At 35.5% G+C, this 21389-nt stretch overlaps 2 protein-coding genes across 2 annotated transcripts; one reads left to right on the top strand and one right to left on the bottom strand.

The window, feature by feature from the left end:
* Window positions 1-678: 678 nt before the first annotated feature.
* Window positions 679-1800, bottom strand: LOC141397205 (uncharacterized). The gene is made up of 2 exons (XM_073973272.1): window positions 1660-1800; window positions 679-1101 (listed from the first exon to the last, which is right to left on the bottom strand). The coding sequence occupies exons 1-2, from the start codon at window positions 1702-1704 to the stop codon at window positions 805-807; spliced, it is 342 nt and encodes a 113-aa protein (XP_073829373.1). The 5' UTR covers window positions 1705-1800; the 3' UTR covers window positions 679-804.
* A 3753-nt stretch (window positions 1801-5553) lies between these two features.
* sunn (sisters unbound) lies at window positions 5554-15955 on the top strand. Its single transcript, XM_073972392.1, has 16 exons — window positions 5554-5684; window positions 5763-5847; window positions 5903-6353; window positions 6412-6523; window positions 6587-6701; window positions 6765-6967; window positions 8928-9108; window positions 9526-9700; window positions 10119-10252; window positions 10315-10530; window positions 10598-10763; window positions 10818-10996; window positions 11069-11329; window positions 14676-14819; window positions 15014-15234; window positions 15300-15955. The coding sequence occupies exons 1-16, from the start codon at window positions 5626-5628 to the stop codon at window positions 15391-15393; spliced, it is 2796 nt and encodes a 931-aa protein (XP_073828493.1). The 5' UTR covers window positions 5554-5625; the 3' UTR covers window positions 15394-15955.
* The last annotated feature ends 5434 nt before the right edge of the window (window positions 15956-21389 follow it).

The raw sequence follows: 21389 nt of genomic DNA, 5'->3' as shown, positions 1-21389 counted from the left end.
TGCATGTCCAAGACCTGAGCAACGCCACAGATTTAGCTCCTTAAGAATCAAGGCATCGTCATGCTTGATACTGTGGCTGTCTTCCGTATCATCAATTGCCTTGTGTTGTCAAAATATTTCAGTCAAAATATTTCAGTCAAAATATTTCAGTTACACACTCATATATTGTTCCTCGAAGATGCAACTAAATGCATCAGAAATGATACATGTTTGCTAGTACCTGCGTTAAAAATTCGTATTTTTGACGTTTTGAAACACGTAGGTTCGCAGTTGTTAAGTACAACGGTTGTTAAGTAACAAAATTTCGCTGATTTTCAGTCATTCGTAAAGCAAATGGCGATACGGAAGTCAGCCAAGTACATGTTTCGAATAGGAACAATCAAACCCCTGACTGCAAGGAGTGGGTAAGTATTTCTCTGTTCCAGAACCTGCAAGAAGCTACTACTTTTTACTACGTAACATTTTTTCCTTTATGTTATCGAAAAAATAGTAAAAATTAGTAGATTCTTGCAGTACTGGAACAGACCATACGTTATCAACATCTAAAAAAGCCAAAAAAATTCAAACCACTGATTTGTTGTTACCAAATGGTGTATATTAGGTTCATAAATACATACAACGCATTTCTTTTATTATGCAAAAAGTAAAAAATTTTACAAAAAATGGAATTCAATATAGTTAACATTAAAGTCTTAATTCTCTAATTAATATAGAATGGCACTTCATGGCCTATATGTATAATCCTTTGTAAATGCAAGTACTTTCAATAGTAACTGTAATAAATGCAACAATATAATGGGCATATCATTCTTCCATTCCATCTTGTGCTTTATTCACCTTTCCAGTTTCTAGTCTCAATAAATGCACCGATTGTTCTAAACATTTAATTTGTTCATTAAGTGCTTCTTGGTGGGAACGCAGTGTTAAATTGTGTGGTCGTATCAGTTGTGCTGCTTCTTGTATATCATCTAAACATTCAAGTAAATCCATTATTTTACTATTACAATCACCATAATCATCTGATGTATTGGGATCTATACACTCTTCAAATTCACACAGTTGTTTGTATATGCTTCCAACACGATTGTTAATACTTTCCACCTGAAAGAAATGCGGAAAATGTCGAATATTTACATTTTAAGGAGTTAAAGATATGGAACATTCGATATCGAACGCGCTGTTTTGTACAAAGTTCATTAAAAGCCTTTGTACGAAGGCAGTTTCTCTGGCGATGTGGAGATTTGCTTCTGTCCATAGTTTAAGAAATTATTTAAACCGCACACGAATATCAATTATGGTTATTTATTGAACTTGCATGGCCTATATCTATTCAAATTTTTTCGAAAGGGGTTTACTAAAGGAAAAATGTTACCCAGCCTGTTCCAAAATATCTTCGCATTCCAAAATATCTGAATTTCATTTAAAGGTAGTCCATGTTACTCTTTTTTCAGCCAGAATATATTGCTATTGCCTGAATTGAAAATAGGACCATATTGTGACCACTCGTTGTCTTTCCAACAATAGCACTTTTTGTAAGAATTGGTCCAATAGAACCGATGTTCAGGGGCGCAACCAATACCAAGATATAACCCCCGCAATCAGCGCAATAAAATAAAAAACAATGCAGAACGTAATAAAGAGACATCTTGCAAAACTTACCAGTCTTAAGTGTTCCTCATTTAAAGAGTCTTTAAAAGAACTCATATTGCTAAATTCTGATAACTTCTCAAACTTAGTGAATTTTATATTAAAACAAATTAAATGAAACGATGGACGCTGTTGTTGATTTTTCCTCTCTTTGGGTTTACTTCTGTGAATAAGAGTTCAACGAACGGTGTACTAGAATAACCGATAAAAATGAGTAGCCAAAACAAAACTGAACGAACGAATAAGACATAACAAAATTGATAACCGAAACATTTCATATCTCGAACTATATATCCCTCCTGGACCCCAAAAGAGTTGCCGAGTTTCCAGTTACTATGAAAATTTTCATTAAGGGCCAAACCTATAGCTCTGCGTGTGCGTTCAAAAATACAAAAACAAAATACATGTATTTCAATTCGAAATGTTTTTTGTTTTTGTATTTTTGAACGCACACGCAACACGCAGAGCTATAGGTTTGGCCCTAACATGAAAATCAGTTTATACCCAGCAAAAAGTTTGCATCCGCGGATGCAGTTGAATCACTTTTGAGCATTTTATAAAAAACGCGAAAAATGAATGAAGTGTCAAGGTTTTTCCACATAATCGAGTTGTTGATATGATAAAATGTTTGTTTCAATGCAAAGCTGACAAATTTCATCCATACTAATGTTCTAAAATCAATTTTAAAAATCATTGAGTTCGACTGTTTTCAAAATTGTTTGGCATATTATTCAAAACATACACATATGCTAAAAGTTCATTTAGACTACGCTGGATTTAGCAATTATCTGGCTTTATTTGACATATGTTGTATGAAAATGACAACTTAAATCCACTGGATTTGCTAAATCCAGCATAGTCTAAATCAGGCATAAGTTTACATTTACGAAATCCACTCGATTTCAACTGTCAATTCCATAGCTCAAACGTCAAATGAAATCTCATCTGGATTTCATTTGACGTTTAACCAATGGATTTGACAGTTGAAATCGAGTGGATTTCGTAAATGTAAACCAAGCAATACACAGATTGTGTACATTGTTTTGCCGTTTTAGGAACAGTTGAAAGAAAAAAATTGAATTGACAGAAAGCTTTAGCTAACTTTTCTTATTAAACCATTTGTTTACTAATTTTTACGTTTTTACCATGGCACAATTACCAAGGTAGTGGCATTGTAACATTTTGAATATGTAATACCCTAGACAGACGGCAGAGTTAATTTGCATTAAAAATTCCTTAATTTGAATTAACTTTTTACCCTGACAGACGAGAGTTTCTGCATTTATGAAACAGCTGTTTGTGTTGCTTGTTTGCACCCAGCAGACCATTTCATACAGTTTTACAAAAGTTCGCCAAAATATGCGAAACAAATATGCTTTCTACCATTGACCTTTTCACCACGATAATGCAAAAATAAATTAAATTTATTCGCGATATTTCTGAGTCATTTTAATATTAAAAAATGTCGCAAAACTCTAAAGAAACATTTGAAGAAAATATTATTTTCGATAGAATTGGTATGGTGGGTAATGAAATGCTTCTGAAAATTAAAATTTTAAAAATAGATTTGATAGGTCGATGGTCAGACTAGCACGATTTCAACATGGCGACGTCAAGTTTATAGGCGAGGGGTATGAAGTAGTGAAACCCATGTACATGGTTTTCTGTGTTTGTTTTGTTGCCTCTTCTTGTTATTCGTTGCAAGATTTTTTTCTTCCATTTTCTTTCATTTTTATTTTCTCAAGCAAACGTTAACAACAAAACAAGCATAACAAGATTTAATAAAAACATTTAATTAATGAGGTAGTGAAATTTAACTAATAATATTAATTGATTTATTATTACTGCTAGTGGACACTAACGAAACTTGAAAAGAAACTTTAACGAAAATGGTTTCAAGAAACCTTGCTAGTCTGACCATCGACTAGAAGGCGGGAAAACGATTATAGCTCATTTAGACTAGCTATAAATCCTCGACTGGATTTAATAAATCCAGTACAAATCTCATTGCATTTAGATATACATTTTGGAGGATTTAAATGTCAGTCAACTGATTTTTGTTCATAGCACAATTACCAAGGTAGATGCATCAGCCCATCTGAACGAATGTGAAACGTCAAATTAATTTTTTTGCAAACTGAATTCGTGTCAAAAACCATACGTCAAATTACAAAGGTATTGTTTAATACTGAAAATGTTAGCACATTATGCTACTAATGCTAACTAAAGAGCAAATAGAGAAGTATTTTATCGCAGTTTGCCCACCTAAAATAAATAAACGAATTATTTTATCGTTTAGACATCATAAATATTAGTCTTGGTTGATTAAAATCAACTTTGTACATCAAAACAAATTTAATTTTTCCGCCTTGTTTACAAATTTTTACATTTTAAATTATTTTTAGTGTAGCAATTCACCGATGCATCTACCTTGTTTCTTGTGCCAGCGTGCAACTTTTTGTATTTTCTAGCAACATGTTGCAAAAAACAGAGTTGTATACGAGGATTTATGCCAGATTTAAAACAAATCCACTCAATAGGAGGATTTATTTTTGTATGGGAAATCTGGTAGATTTTGGCTGGATTTAGCAAATAAAACCTGATAATGCGCTAAATCCGGCTAATGGTGTCATATCTAAATGGCATATTAGCTGCTATTCTATTCGAGAAAGACCACTACTTATTTGAAAGAAACGCGAAAATTTCTGATTTGATTTCCTTTTTTATTTTCTTAAACATGGAAATTTGACAAAAGACAATTGATTTTCAATGCAAATTATGTCTGAGAGCATGAATATGCTCTCTCTCCTACATGAATATGGGCTCTCTTTTACAGCATTGCCATATTGAAATACCTAAATTCAGTTTAAATTTCCTTTGATTTTGTGCATTAAGAATGTGGATAATGCACGAATTAATTTGAATTAAGACAGTTAAGCTGAAAACAGATACAACGTTTGATTAAAGTTTTGCGTTGGGCGTCGAGAAAAAAACAACAACAACAGGGCGACGCCGACACCAAAGTCCGGCGTTGATGTGTTTGCCGGCATATATTTCAAATGAGTTTGAATTTTTCGGCATCATGCCCAACAGTGTAAAAACGGCCAAAACGACACAAAACTTTTCCCAAACGTTGTATGTGTTTTCAGCTTAAATGCAAATTAACGCTGCCGTCTGTCTAGGGTATTATGTCAAAACTTTCTTTATGTTGTTGGGGAAATTACAACAAAAATATTTTTTTATAAAGGGATTTTTTATAAAGGGATCATATTCGATCAGCTGGTGTGATACCACTACCTGGTAGTTCTGCCATGCTCTTTACTTATACCATGAATGGAATAATTTAATGAAATTAGGATTTCTTATGCCTGATTTAGACTATGCTGGATTTAGCAAATCCAGTGGATTTAAGTTGTCATTTTCATACAACATATGTCAAATAAAACCAGATAATTGCTAAATCCAGCGTAGTCTAAATGGACTTTTACCCCCTGTTTTTGTAACTTATTTTTGTTCGTTCGTCTATATTCGTAATAATTTAGGCATCCATAGCTCAGCCCACAGATGACATACAGAATTAATTTTTCGTAGATGAGTTCCATATATAGTTAAGAATTTTTCATTAAAAATTCAGCGCTCAACCATTGCGCTAAGGCGAGTAAATCGATCTACAAAATTTGACAGTTCGTGTGAGAAGAATAAATTTTTTTTACAAAAACTGGGGGTTAGATCGAGTTCCATAATAAAGTAACTTTATGAAATTGCTGTAGTGGGGAACTCGATCTAAGAACGCCGAATTTCATAAAAATTTGTCCAATGAAATCTCTTTAGTGTGGACTGGGACTAGGTAGTTTCAAATTGAAATACATGTATTTTGTTTTTGTTTTTTATACACACGCGCAACACGCAAAGTTATAGGTTATGCCCTTATCACTGAAAGAATTTTGAAATCATAAACATCTTCTTGCTGTGCAATCAATGCAAAGTACTTTTTATTTGAATTTAATTCAGCAACAGCAATTTACAGTTGGCCAACAGTGAGTTAAAGTTTTACTCCTCTGTCTTGGATCCAAACAATGCATATAGAATCTTAAATTGATTCTTTTCTTCTACAGTCGATCGAAATATTTTGCAAACGAATTTCTTACTTTCGTGAACATGCACTACTTAACAGCCCTAAAAGCTGGCGTGGAACCAAGTGTAAGCTAAAACCTCCATTATTCTATATTAAAACCCAATAACTGTATTTTATTAGATTGTAGCTCGTGATTTCATTCAAGAACTCGTCTTGGCTTCCAACTGTTCCGGTCAAATTGAATTGTCCATTGAATTGATTAGTGATTTTATAAATGACACTTTGTTGGCCATAGGTATACCGGGTCAGATAACTCCTCAACAAATAGATGATGGTCCCAACAGCTATCAATGGCCCACAGAAGTATTGCAAATTTATAGCTTTCCCTATAATCATTTGGAGTTTACTTGTGTTGAAAAGTTTCTATTGGCGATTTGCGAAGAAAGTCGTAAGCAACATGAACAATTTATTAACGAATTGGAAGCTAATGCAAGAGGGGAGAGTGATTTTGAGTCACCTATAACATTATTAATGGAATTATTGGGGGGATGGCGCAGTGCCTACAAACAATTGCAAAAAAAGAATTGCTGGGGTACAGCACAAAAGTTTGAAGAACCTTTGGCTAGAATAAGTAAGATGTGTATTTAGTAGTTTCATTTTTTTTTTCTTAATTACAAATTTACCTTAAGATGTTTGCTTGCTGGAGGGTATGCACAATTTACGCATGAAATATCGCACTGAATTTAGTCTTTTGGATACAATATGCGATACATTATATGCCAGTGCATTACATGGACTGTGGTAAGTTGCTATTCATATTCATAAAAGCAACATTTTTATCGGCTAATATTTAAAATATTTCAGTTATAAACAATCTAACGGTCCCATTATTGATCGTTTACTGAAACTTATCACTGCAGATTTGGAAATGTTTAAAGAAAAAATTGTGAAATTCTTTTATGATGTATTAACATTGGAGGTATGTACATGATTGGAAGACTTTCAGAATATTCTTTTCAAATGAACACTTATTTGTTTGCAGTACACTCCGGGTATTTCAAAACTTTATAATGGTTTGCGAGTAATGCTTGAAGAAAGTGAGGATTCTCGCTTGAATATCTTGACTGACGTTCTTATAAAACAAGAATTCCTAGAAATTTACTATACAACTCTAGTAACCCATCAAGGCATTGATGTCGTTAAACGGCAATTGGAAACGTTGGGATTTTTAAAAGTTTTGCAGGGGTGAGTTTTTTATGAAATTGTGTTTATACCCTACACCACTATGTGGGGAGGGTATTATAAGTTGGTTTTGGCCAAAAAGTTTGTAACGCATCGAAATAATGGTCGTAGACCCATACTTATATATATCAAAATGAATGTCTCCACGAGCTGAGTCGATCTGGCTATGTTTGTCCGTCCGTCAGTCCGTCCGTCCGTCCGTCTGTCCGTCTGTCCATCTAAACCTTGTAATCACGCTACAGGCCGCAATTTTGATCGGATCGTCACGAAATTTTGGATGTTGATGGGGGTCCCGGAGGGGAAGAAGCCTATTGATTTTGGTGATGGTCGGATAATATTTAGGGGTCGGAAAGGGCAAAAAACTTAGGTGGATAAAAATACAACGTTTTTTTCCAAAGCTAATATCTCAGCTTCTAAATGGGGTATACCAAAAGCAAATCCTGACAATGAAAGCAGAAAATATCACCTTTCTAATGATGTAATGTAGATGCTCGTAGGTGATCAAGCAACGAAGATATCGCAGTAGTAGCAAATAAAACCCCAATTTTCATTTTTGCGATTTTAACTATATTGACAAATATCACAGCTTTGGTTGAAAATTTTCCAAAAGCAAAGCCTGCCTATGAAAGTAGAAGTTCCCGTCTTTGCAATGATGCAAACTAGGTCGGCGTAGGTAACCAAATAACGGAGATATCGCAATAGTCGGTAATACATCCCATTTTTTTATTTTTTGGAAATCACGCTACAGGTCGCAATATTGATCGGATCGTCACGAAAACTTTAGGGTTAATGGGGGTCCCAAAAAGAAAGAAGCCTATTGATTTTGATGATGGTCGGATAATATTCAGGGGTCTGAATGGGCAAACACTTATTTGGCGAAAGGTCAACATTTTATTTCAAAGCCAATATCTCCGTTTCTTTAGGAGGTATATCAAAAGCAAAATCTGGCAAGGAAAATAGAAAATATCACCTTTACAACGATGTAAATTAGGTTGTCATAGGTGGTCAAATAGCAAAGATATGGCAATAGTCGATAATGCATCCCATTTCCGATTTTTTTGTAATCACGCCACAGGTCGCAATTTTGATCGGATCGTCACGAAAGTTTAGGGGTTAATGGGGGTCCCACAGAGGAAGAAGCCTACTGATTTTAATGATGGTCGGATAATATTCAAGAGTCGGAATGGGCAAAAACTTATTAGGAGAAAAGGTCTACGTTTTATTTCAAAGCCAATATCTCTGTTTCTTTAAGAGGTATATCAAAAGCAAAACCTGGCAAGGAAAGTAGAAAATATCACCTTTACAACGATGTAAAGTAGGTTGTCGTAGCTGCTCAAACAACAGAGATATCGCAATAGTCGGTAATGCATCCCATTTTCCGATTTGTTTGTAATCACGCTACAGGTCGCAATTTTAATCGGATCGTCACGAATCTTTTGGAAGTTATAGCGGGTCCCACATAGGAAGAAGCCTATTGATTTTGGTGATAGCCGGATAATATTTAGGGATCGGAATGGGGAAAAACTCATTTGGAGACAAATTCAAAGTTTTATTCTTTGTGAATATATTGGCTTCTAGTAGGGGTATCCAATGACAAAGCCTGTCAATGGAAGAAGAAAATATTACCTTTACATTGGTGTAAAGCAGGTTGGCGAAGGTGGTCAAACAAGGGAGATACCACAATAGTCGGTAATGCATTCAATTCTTTCATTTTTTTTGCAATCAAGCTACAGGTCGTAATTTTGATCGGATGGTCACGAAATTTAGGTTGCTTATGGGGTCCCTGAGACAAAGAGGCATATTATTTTTGGTGGTAGTTGGTTTATATTCCCTAAACGAAATGTTTACCAGTGAAAAGCTTATGCACAGGGGTAGTGGTGTAGGGTATCACATGGTCGGCCCCGTCCCGACTATAGCCTTTGCTCACTTGTTTTATTAGTATTAATGATGTGTTTTTTTAAAGAAAACTCATAACATTGGATTGTTTTACACGTGACTTTATGGAGGCTATACTCCATCTCCTTTTTCAAAATAAAAAGACAATTTCCCCTGTGGCCTGCAGTTTATACGTGACCATGATGAAACGTAAAATGCCAGATGAGGAAATTCTAAGGCACATTCTAAAGTTTGGTCTAAATTATATGGTAAGCATTTAATAATTGCGTTCCGACACCTGCAAGATATTACTACCTATTACTATTTTCCCATATTGTGCTAGCCAATCTTTCATGTACTCCAAAAACTAGCCAAACTTGTAATTTTCTTTAGACGAAAGTTAGCTTTGAATGAAGCTCTCTTCTCCTATTTCTTGCTAGATAATTTTGTTCGAGTAGAAACTAGGAGCATGTTTCTTGGCATCTGATTGTCTGATGAGATTTCTGCTAGATTGTGGAAGCAATTTTCGCTTTTCTGTCAGCTTTTCCATTAAAAAATTACCGAACACAATGAAAGCTAACTTTGACCCATTTCATTTTAATTCCTACTTAAATATTTAATCCACCTCTATACATAATGAACGTTTCCTACTCCTATTTGCAATTTAATACTTTCATTTTTTGCAGATTTCTAGTGCCCAACTTGTTGATTATGTTGGCCAATTTTATAAACATTTCGAATATTTTCAAAATGTCAATCACTTCTTTAAAATTATAACGGATTCAGATAACGGAGATGATCTTCGTTTGATGAGCTCTCAAGTGGTGGTCTTAATTATTGAAATTATAGCTAAAAACAAAGGTAAGTAATAAATATTTTTTTAAATGTTTTCTACCCATTTGTAAACATGTGTGTTCCCACAAACATCTACGAAAGCACATGGGAGACCTTTCTTATATCAATTAGTGTCCGTCCCCCCATTCATATTAGCTCAATGGTATGGCACCTCTTCGTTATAGCCGAGTCTGAGCGGCGTGTCTTACGACACCACTTGTAGACAAGGCGAATGAATGATGCAGATGAGACCAAATATGTCTATCAACTTTTCCCGATCATCATAATGGATACCATAAACAGAACAGAAGAACTACAATGAACGGTTATTACTGGCATTGTAGGCATTGCATGGGAGTTTAGTATTACGAATATGAAGACAAGGACCCTATTACCGACGACACTAGATATCGTAGACGGATCTAACCTTATTTTTTATTTTTAGAATCCTTTTTGGCTGAGACGGAACCTATTTTACTTGTAATTCCTGAACTCTTTGAGAAAATTGAACATCAACAATGTTTTGGAATTTTACTTGGCATGTTGAAGTATGTTCCCATCGAAAAGCTACAAAGACAGGTAATATTTATTGGTGGAGTACGTGTTATAATTTATTGAATGTTTATTCTCAAATTTTGTAGACTTTAGATCACATTACTCTCTATGCCGCCAACATATTCAAAACCATAGGCGCCCAATACGAATATCCTTTGCTTTTGAATATCTTTAGTATTTTTCACAAATGTTTAATTGTGACAAATGATTGGCATCATTTGGAAATGGTTAGTGATGAATTGATGTTAAAATATCGTGATATGATGCGAAATATGCAAATGAAACGGGACAAAGTTCGTAAGGTAAAGTGTAGAATAGAAAAAAGGAAAACATCTTGTTCTAACCAAGAAAATTATGCTTCATTTTTAGAAACTCCCCTTTGATTTTTATACAAATTTATTGGAAATATTTAAACGTATAAATATTATTATCAAAACTCCCTATGAAACCTTTGATAATCTTTATGATATGATTGAAAATTTACAAGAATTTATAATAGACAATAATGCCAAAGAATTTCAAGAAAAAGACATAGGTAAGCGATGAAGATAGACATGTGAAAAAATACATTTTTAATACTTTTCTTTAGATTTGTATGCCCTGGAAATTTGCATATCTAGTCTTATTAAGCAAGAAAAGCGGGAATCAACAACTAGCCGTGTACACACTACTTGTTTTGTCAAAGCCCTCAACTTATCGAAATATTTGATAAACTGTTTAAAAAACATTGAAGAACCCACGAAACTACCAGCCTTCCGTTTGAAAGTGGTATGTGTATCGAATGAAACCAACATACAGTTTTATAATAATTTCTTTCATGTTTCTTTGTTTTGTTTTCAGTACTTTTGCAGTCTTCTTAATCTGTATTGCAATTTTTCCATTACTCTGTCAAGCAATGTCTATTGTTATCTAGCAGAAATTTTAACAGTACTTCAAGGCCAATCCAAATCCGATCAAAATCATGTTGCTACTGATATCCATCCGTTTAATGTTTTGGAATACTATCGCCTAATGTTTGAACATTTTACTGAATTACATAAGTATCAACATATTCAAATAAAATCTCATATCGTGTGGAAACTTTGTGTACGTTATGGTGAGGTAAGAATTCAATTTGCACTTGTAACACGTTTACATTCGATTTGATTTAGTAAATCGGGAGGATTTGTCAATTCCATTGAATAATAAATCCTCATAAAGGAGCTTAACCCGGCAAATAGCTCAAATGTAAACATGCTATTAAAAACTCAACAAATATCATCGCTCGACATACAACTATTATATAAATTGAACTTTGGAACAAATTGAATACTCTACCAGCTGACGGAAAAATCTGATTTTTTTTTTAATTTAATTTATTTGACAATCACAGTAACCTAGCCCATAGGGCCAAGAGCGGTTCTAAAAACAGCTATACAAATTGTAAGTTTTTTCTGAGTAGCCGTAGTAGTAGGCGATTTAAGACTTTCTCCTATGGACAGGAGCCAATTTAGGGCACGAAAACAACATTTTTTTAAATTTAAATTTTTTTCTTACCTTAACAAGGGAATTTTCGGAACTTAATATTTTTGTAAAACTTTATATTTTTGGAATCAAGACGTAAAGATCTACCTGCGGTAAATATTTCAGATTTTTCCGCCAGCTGGTAGAGTATTCAATTTATGCAGTATCTTCCAAGCCAAAAATACAGTAAAACTGATAAACTATAGGAAAAGCGACATCGATGAACCGGCGACTATATAGGTCCTCAAATCACGCAGGTCGTACTGCATCAAGTTCGCGATAATTTGGATTGCAAAAAACATTTTGGAAACCTTTGTGCTATTTCATGCTTCTGGTAGAAAAACGCAATCGGAATAAGCAGCATGTTCCGGAATGTCTGCTCCGGATTGTTTTGGTGCGTGTCGAGACGGAAGAAAACCCAGTTTTGTCACATCATGGGGAGTTCTCGAGTCGTCGTCGTCATCAATATACGAGCTTCCCCCGCAGTCCTCCCAACATCAACTACACACGGAGCATTAAACACCAGCCATTACTGGTCCAACCCAAAAAATGCATCCTGTTTGCAATTCAATTGCAATGGGCTCCGTGATAAGAATATCAAGGTCGTGGCAGTGCAGGAGACCAAGCTCAATAACACCTGCAGTTTACAGCTTTGTGATGGTTACAACGTGCTGAGGAAGGATCGCATCAGAGGTGGAGCTTTCATATTGCTGGACACCCCTAGTAGAATTAGCGGATAGTGCCATAGTTCGTCATCGTCAATTGGCAACCCTGTGTTTCTTTTGGGTCAGACCAATTTCTATAATCCATCAGCAGACCCCCGATTTCATCATCTCTTAACCCTGCACTTTCGTCAGGGAGAACCATAACAATTTACAATAGATGATGTTGCAAATGCTATTAGGGAATCTAAATCATCCAAAGCGCTAGTCCCAGAAGATATCTCCATGATAATGCTGAAAAATCTGGATGAGCCAAAGTTATGAAACTGTCGCTAGTCATCTATATCGTGTCCAAAGTTTTAAATATGGGCACGGTGGTCCCGTTACTGAAGAAAGGCATGATACCAGAAAAGATGAATCGTACAGACCAGTTTCGCTTTTGTTGCCACAGTAAAAATTGGTGAGGCTTTAATATCATCCAGTAATACCTACCCAGTTTCCGAGCATCAGCTTGGGTACGGGATCTGCTCACATATTAGTCGAGAACTAAACCAGAACAAGCCGTGCAATAGGACAATCTTGGTTGCACTTGACTTATCAAAACCCTTTGATACTGTCAAACACTCCTCGCTGGTTCAGGACATCGAGCCAAATTTGAAACGTTGAATATATATTTGGACACCTGTCGTACGTGGACAAGAAGATACAAGATCTGCTCACATATAAGTCGTGAACTCAACCAGAACAAGCAATAGGACAATCTTGGTGGTACTTGACTTATCAAAACCTTTGATAATGTCAAGCACTCCTCGCTGTTTCATTTCATATATTTATTGATTTCAACAACCCAAGCCCATAGGGACCATATGTTGTAAGTAGGATATTAACATATTCAGGACATCGAGCCAAGTTTGAAATGTTGAATAATCAATTATATATGTGGACGCCAGTCGTACAAGAAGTTGATGGTACAAGAATGTGAAAAATGGAGTTCCCCAAGGTGCGGTGATATGCGGATGATTATACGATCTGGGCGTGGAGTACCTTCCCTGAAGTTATTTTACAAAGGCTGAACTCATTCATATTTGCTCGATCTTACCATATTATAGAACACAATTATCCACCACTAAGTCTACGGCCACTGCGAAGATGAGCACAGAGTTGAATATCCTGATCGATCAGGATTTCGACCACTAACTACCACAAGATCCTAGGTACACACTTCGTCACAGCTAATTGCGATAAACTGAGATGGAACAAGATCCTCAAGTCCCAGCACTCGGGGTGCAAAAATCCTTGTTTACCACATAAAGCACGATAGGAGGTCGGTCTGTGGTTATCTATGCTGCGCAAGTGTGGTCCACAAACATAAGTGCAACGCGATGAATAACATTCAAAACTGTCAGATCGCCGCCCTGAGAACTGCAACTGGGTGCCTTCAAATGTTATCAGTGGACCATCCGTATGAGGAGTCGAAGATTCTTCCAGTACAGCAACATAATGTCATGCTCTCGTAGCAGTTATTGCTCGGCGTTACCGTGAGAGAAATCCCAACAGGCATGTCAGGAGGGATCTTCATGATCCAGAAAGGGAGGTAACAGATGCCATAAGCAACTATCGTGTGAATGCGGTCCTCGGAGAACATCCCCCACATATCGCAGCCAATTACGCTCTAAATTCCTATAGAGCAAGAATCGATGACACCGTGCAAAACATTTACCCAGCATGCGGCATAGTTACGTTGGTCTAAAGTCATAAGAGAACATTATTTTCAGTACTCACGTTTGTTACGCTTCAATTAAGATAGACATGTAGAATACAAGGACCACACTGGCGCCGCATAGCATACTACATACCGATCTGACACATTATAAGAGTTTAATAAAGTGTGTCCTTCTCATTATTCCATAGATGATGTTATTTGTTGTGTTTATGGCACTGAAGATGTAGATCAGCTTTTATTCCGAAATCATACGTCCTGTGCATTGATACTATCAACTTGGGCATTACCCCTCTTACTGCCAGACTTTTGTGAATATTATTTAATTTATATTCATTTCAGCATATCGCCGATATTTTTCCAGGAGGAAAGTAGGATACTGAATAGTTCACGCCATACCCTCAAACTATTCGTTAAAAGAACAATGATTTTCAAACAAGTCTGTGAAACAAACAATAGTTTGAAAATCATTGAAAGTAGATTGTAATTGAAGTGAAACTAAAGCATACTTATAGGATCATTTGTATTTTTTTAATTTGCCATTTATATGTTTTTCTTTCAGCCACACAATCAATTCAACGAAGAAATTAAACAATTACTAATAACGCTAGCTAAATATAGAATGAATCTCTATACACATGTTAGTGCAGTAATTATATATAACCTTTATAAGATACAACCACCAATAAAAGCAAATACAATAGTGGTAAGTTTCAAGTAAAGTAAAAAATTGTTGTGTAGCAATAATTATCCTCCTCCCATTCAACGTTTTTAATACAACTCAAAATAGTTTTTGTGCTAAATTTTAATTTTAAACGATTTGAATTCAAATTCATTTACATATGTATATTATTGGAATAAAATGTATGTATAAAAAATGTTTTTCTTTCCACTTTCCAGTTACATTTAAAAAAGCAGAAGGCATTAATCGACACTGAAATGCAAGATAAGACACCAAATAATATAAAATTAAGCATTGTGCTGTTGCTAATCGAAATGATAGGAAAATCGTTGAACGTTTTAAAACTGAATAATCAACAAAATCGTTTAGAAGCATTACGACATTTGAATGTTTTCCTTGAGGATGTGGATTTAAGGGAATTGCAAGCTAATCAGTTGATGTAAGTTTACAAAAATGATTATTCAAAATGCCATAAATTACTAAGAACAATTTTTCATTTTACAGTTCCGAACAGTTGGATATAATTAGAAAACACTTATTGACAACCGAAGAATTACAAACGTTGCAAAATTGTCAAACTTTTATAGGCAATTTTTGAAAATCACGTGTTTTGTTTGTGTGTGTGTTATCTTTATGTTTTCCCTTGAACGAGAGAAGCTGAGACATGCAAATGTTTTTTAGTTTATATTATTTTTTTTTTTTTTGGTTAATATTCTATCATTGAATTTATTATTCTATGGCATTTGCCAGTCACCCATCACCTTTGTTGTTTAAGCACACATATATTCGTCAGAATAAGTTGTTTGTTTTGATTTATATCTTTTAACGCCCCAATAAGAACGAACACTACCGCACCCCACCGCCCACACACACACCCACCCTCACAGAAACTCATAATTTCCTATGTTGACAAAGCAAATTAAAGAGACAAGCCTTAAATAACATTTATGTATATGATTTTAACAATCTTATTTATCTAAACAAGATAATAAGAAGATAATTCATTTTGTGAAATTTTAAAAATTATTATCTCTATTTTGGGGCTGTCGTCACAAGATTTACTATAATTTCATTATTATTGTTATTATTATTAGTAATATTAGTTTATGTTTGCACAATTGAAATAAAACGTGCACGCTTTGTTCTTTTTGTTATCGTAAGATTAAAGTTATTTTTCGCTTTATCATAGACAATGTGTAACAAAGGTAAAGGATAGTTGTTGTATATCCCAATTTTGGTCCAGGTGAAAGTGTGCACTGATTTAGTAGGTTATTCGAATTTTGTGGGCTTTTTGGGCGCACGAACTTGCCGAAAAAGTATGGATTTAGACTAAATCTTAAAAGTGCTGCGAAGGACGTAACAGCATAGTCCATTTTGAAAGTGCATCTTATTTTGGGAGTCATCCCATTCCATAGATATCGCGCCCACCAGTCATTTCAGTTGGGCAGCTTATAATTTAGAGCTTTGGGCCGTTATGGCAGGAATGGACTTGCCCACGAAGAATATAATATCGCTTTAAATAGGACCACAAGGAGTGCCTTTGGGAAAAAATATACAAAGGAATTTGGAGCAGAGGGGCTGACTTCCGTATCGTCAGTTGCTTTGTGTTGTTTAAACTAGTCAAAATATTTCATCTGCACACTAATACATTGTTGCTCGAAAATACAACTAAATGCATCAGAAATATAAATGAAACATGTTTGCTTTTTACCTGTGTTAAAAATGCGTATTTTTTACGTTTTGAAACACGTAGCTTCGCAGTTGTTAAGTACAACAGCGTTAAGAAACATAATACTTCACAGATTTGCAGTCAATTGTAAAGCAACGGACGATACGGAAGTCAACCAGACCCTAAACTGCACTGAACTCATTTTCTCAAGATGTATGGACTTGCCCCTGAAAAGAACATGTACCGTCGTAATATGGGCCCCAAGAACAACCTGTTGCAAAAACCAAAACTATTCGAGAGCAAGTCTTGAATAACACTTTTCCCAAATGTTGTGTTGGTGGTACCCGAAGGAGTGGATCGATATAGTTTATATTTGAACCCAATCTCTCGTACGCACTATTTTTGGAGGTATCCGAGGGAGTGGACCTATATGATATTGGTTGATTCAATCGAGAGTTATCGTGCGCTCCTGTAAGACAGATGGACGGACATGGCTAAATCAGCTCTGAATTGTCTGAAACATATTTCGTCGAAACGTACTTGGGGGTCTAAAACCATTATTTCTATGAGGCACATTTTGATCGTATGAAGGTGACTAAGGGTATAAAAAGTGCTACCCACGGGAGATGCCATTTGTCAACTGGGCCCATTTTCCCGTGTTGCGTGTTGAATACTTTGAAACACTTTGTTGTTCTTTACTAAACATTCACTTGTTTAAATTACATCAATAACGTTTTGAGTTTTGTATTCTATACGTCAGAAGTTGATGTGTATACTTTTTATATTTTTCAAGTTCTAAAATAAAATCTGAATTCAAAACAACGATTGTTGGCCTCGTGGTATTAATTCAATAAGGATATTCAATAGGTTATGGGCCTATTTTGAAAATATTCCACGTTTAAGGATATCGAAAAGGATAAATACGGAATCGGTTAAAGAATATTAAAGGAAACAATAAGGAATCATTTTTCCAAAGGAATTTATAATTCAAGAACTTTCAAGAATATTCCTAAGGATTTTCAAGACTTTTAGAAGGATTTTCAAACAGAAAGGATATTCAAGGATAGAAATTCAACATGGCGGACGCTAAACCAAAATTTTCAAAGCTGAATAATGACAACTACGCTAATTGGAAATTTAAAATGGAGCTTCTCCTCCGTAAGCATAATTTATGGAAGCTGGTTATCGAAGGATCTCGTCCGGAACCAAAGCGTGGACAAAATAATGAAATCAGCAACCAGGCTCAGCTTGACGAATGGGACGCTAAGGATGATGAAGCAAGGGGAACCATAGGTTTGCTTGTCATGGATGACCAATTAGGACATATACGGAATATGAAGACTGCCAAGGATACATGGAACGCCCTCAAAGAATATCACGAAAGAAACACGCTCACTAATAAGGTTTACCTAATGAGATCTATTTGCAGTTTAAAGCTTGAATGCAATGAATGACCTTTTTACGAAATTGAGAGATGTCGGTGAGGAAGCTTTGTCCGATAAATGGAGCGCGGCAATGCTTCTGAGTAGTTTACCCGAAGGTTATGATACCCTCATAACTTCGTTGGAATCTCGTAAGGAGGAAGAAGTCACATTTGCTTTAGTGCAGCAGAGTGTGATTGCAGAATACGAAAGGCGTGTACATTCTGGTAATTGTGGAAATGATGTAGTTATGAAGGCAACATCTAAAACAGAAACTGTGTGCTATTTCTGCAAGAAACCTGGTCATCAGAAGAAAAACTGCATGAAATACAAAAGCTGGAAGAATAAGCAAGGCAGTGCCAGGAATGGAAACAAGATCAATACAGTTGAAAAAATAGGAAATACCGAAAATATGCCGGATGAATTTTTATTTAAATTTGGTAAGAACAAGAAATTTACATGGTTGGTGGATTCAGGAGCAACTCGCCATGGTGTAAGCGACAATAATTTCTTTAATAATTTGGATGAAAATTACAAGAGTTCAATTGAGTTGCCAAAAGGCGATTGTGTGTCTATTAAAGGCATTGGATCAGGTGAAATAAAGACAATAGATGAATTTGGCAATGAACGTACATTGAAGGTCAAAGAAGTGCTCTATGCTCCGTCGCAGGTTGGTAACATACTTTCCGTAAGACAACTTACTAAGGACGGGTATGAAATATCTTTTAAGAAAAATAAGTGTTGCATCAATGTTGGAGTTACAAATATCGGATTAGCAGATATTGATGGCGATATGTATATTTTGCGTCAACCGGACATGGTGAATGCGGTATTGCAGCATAATGAGCATTGTATACACCAATGGCACCGAAAACTAGGCCATTGTAATCCGGAGGGCATAAGGAAAATGTTTATGTGCAATTTAGCGGAAAATCTCAAATTGGTTTAATGTGGAATCAAAGAAGTATGTGAAACATGTGTGAAGGGCAAGTTAACAAGACTTCCATTTCAAAAAGAGTCATTAACAAAATCATCAGCTCCTTTGGATTTGATTCACAGTGATGTTTGTGGGCCTATGCAAACAGTCACACCATCTGGAAAGCGGCATGTAGTAACCTTTATTGATGATTATTCTGGGTTTACTGCTATAAGGCTGATATCGCGAAAGTCAGAAGTGGAGCAAACGTTTAAGGATTTTGTGGTGTTTTGTCGAACAAGTTTCGGTCGTACTCCTAAGAAAATACGTTCAGACAGAGGAGGCGAATATATTGGAAAAAGTTTTCAATTTTTCTTGAGGTCTGAAGGAATAGAACATCGTCCGGCAAAAAATTGGCACACGTGCCCTTGATGAGAATAACAGCAGAACAACCACCATTCAGTCTTCATCCAGAAGTCAAAGAAGCAAGTTCTGCTGTCGCTTGTTTCAATGATTTTTAATTTTAGCAATGCATTAACGCACATGCTGTTTGTGGAGAGAGCGAGAGAGAGTCGTATGCGTGAGACCACAAACAATGTGCTTGTGTTGGTGCCGATACCTGGAATAGAACATCAACTTACAGCTCCGTATTCTCCTCAACAAAATGGCAAGGCCGAACGGAAAAACAGAACGTTGATGGAAATGGCTAGGTGTCTGTTAATTGAAGCACAATTGCCGAATACCTACTGGGGAGATGCGATTTCAACGGCCAAATATATTCAGAATCGGGGTTTCACCAGAACAACGAATTTAACACAGTTTGAATTGTGTTATGGTATAAAGCCTAATTTGGAAAATTTTCATATATTTGGTTCAAAGTGTTATGTCCATATCCCAGACGAGAAAGGCGAAAGCTTGACATAAAGGCCACTGAAATGATATTTATTGGCTATGATTGTAAATCAAAGGCATTTCGATGTTATAATCCCTCAACTAATAAGGTAACTATTAGTAGAGATGTAATTTTTACAGCTATCGTAAAGGGTGAAGCAGATGAAGTATCTTTAAGTTCCAATAAAAAGCAGTTAAATAATCAATTATTGATTGAGGAGGAGAAATCTGATTCAAGTTTCTTGAATGAAAGTGCAATCAATAATTCAAGTGAGAACAGTACACTCTCAGAAACGCCAGAAGGTATTAATAAATCAAGTGCAGTCAATACATTCTACGAAACGCCCGTGACACAGCACAATGTGGAGACAGATGGACATGAAGTAAAGGAATACCGCCAAGAAGATTAATATATGAAATATTAAATGTGGAAACAAATGAAAAGGCTATGAGAACGTCATCCAGATCCAACAAAGGTATAGCACCAAAAAGATTTGTTGATGAAATTTGGTCAGTCAACGAGATTAAGGAACCAAAAACATATAAAGAAGCCATTGAAAGCGAAGAAAAGGTACAGTGGTTACAGGCTATTCAAGAAGAAATTGAGGCGATGAAAAACAATAAGACTTGGGAACTTGCGACACTTCCAGAAGGACGATCGGCTATAGGATGTAAATGGATTTACAAATTGAAACGAAATGAAAATGGTGACATATGTCGTTTCAAAGCTCGACTAGTGGCTCAAGGTTTCTCCCAAAAGGTGCGGTGTTGACTATGATGAGGTTTTTGCACCAGTTGCGACTCATACTTCCTTCAGAATTTTGCTGTCTATCGCAGGAAAGGAAAATCTCATTGTTAATCATTTGGATGTCAAGACAGCTTTCTTAAACGGCAAGCTAACCGAAACAATATACATGCAACAACCACCTGGATTCAAAAATGAAAACGAGGAATTGGTATGTTTTCTGAAGAAAAGTATATATGGGTTGAAACAAGCAGCTAGAACTTGGAATTCGGTTTTGCATGAAGTCCTTAAAGAATTGGGTCTTACACAGAGTATGAATGACTTGTGTTTATATTCTGGAATTGTAAATGGAAAAGTTTGTTACATACTAGTATACGTAGATGATATTATAATTGCGTGTAATACTAATGAATAAGTCAAACTTGTAACATCATTCTTGCAGAGTCGTTTCCCTATTACAAATATGGGCGAAATAAAACACTATCTAGGAATTGAGGTATCGAAAGATCAATTCGGACATTTTCAACTTTGTCAGACGAATTATATTGAAAGAGTTGTGGATGAATATGGTCTAAGTAACTCAAAGCCAGCAAGTACCCCAATGGACATAAGTTATGGAAAAGGAGGAGGAAATTCAAAGCTTTTAGAAGCAAATACTAAATACCGAAAGCTTATACGGCATCTTTTATATATATATATATCTGTTAACACAAGACCAGATATTTCGGCAGCCGTAAGTATATTGGCACAAAAGGTTTCTCAGCCTACTTTGGAAGATTGGACTCAATGCAAAAGAGTTTTAAAATATTTGAAAACAACCTCAACTATGAAACTATTACTAAGTAACCAGGAAAAAAACAAGGTCTCATTGGATACGCGGATGCAAATTAGCCGGAAGAACGCATAGATAGAAAATCAAATAGCGGAAGAATAGTTTTCTACAATGGTGGTA

This window comes from Musca autumnalis, unplaced genomic scaffold, assembly GCF_047663935.1.
Source record: "Musca autumnalis isolate F117 unplaced genomic scaffold, ASM4766393v1 scaffold_3, whole genome shotgun sequence".
NCBI classification, from domain to species: Eukaryota; Metazoa; Arthropoda; class Insecta; order Diptera; family Muscidae; genus Musca; species Musca autumnalis.
Note: the sequence above shows the minus strand (reverse complement) of the source record. Positions and strands in the feature narration are given on the sequence as shown.

Bases quoted from the DNA above. Each gene is read 5' to 3' on its own strand.
- LOC141397205 (XM_073973272.1), bottom strand. From the start codon at position 1,704: ATGAGTTCTTTTAAAGACTCTTTAAATGAGGAACACTTAAGACTG. The intron at 1,102-1,659 runs GTAAGTTTTGCA...CATTTCTTTCAG, and splicing joins ATGAGGAACACTTAAGACTG to GTGGAAAGTATTAACAATCG.
- sunn (XM_073972392.1), top strand. From the start codon at position 5,626: ATGCAAAGTACTTTTTATTTGAATTTAATTCAGCAACAGCAATTTACA. The intron at 9,109-9,525 runs GTAAGCATTTAA...CATTTTTTGCAG, and splicing joins AGTTTGGTCTAAATTATATG to ATTTCTAGTGCCCAACTTGT. The intron at 10,253-10,314 runs GTAATATTTATT...CAAATTTTGTAG, and splicing joins TCGAAAAGCTACAAAGACAG to ACTTTAGATCACATTACTCT.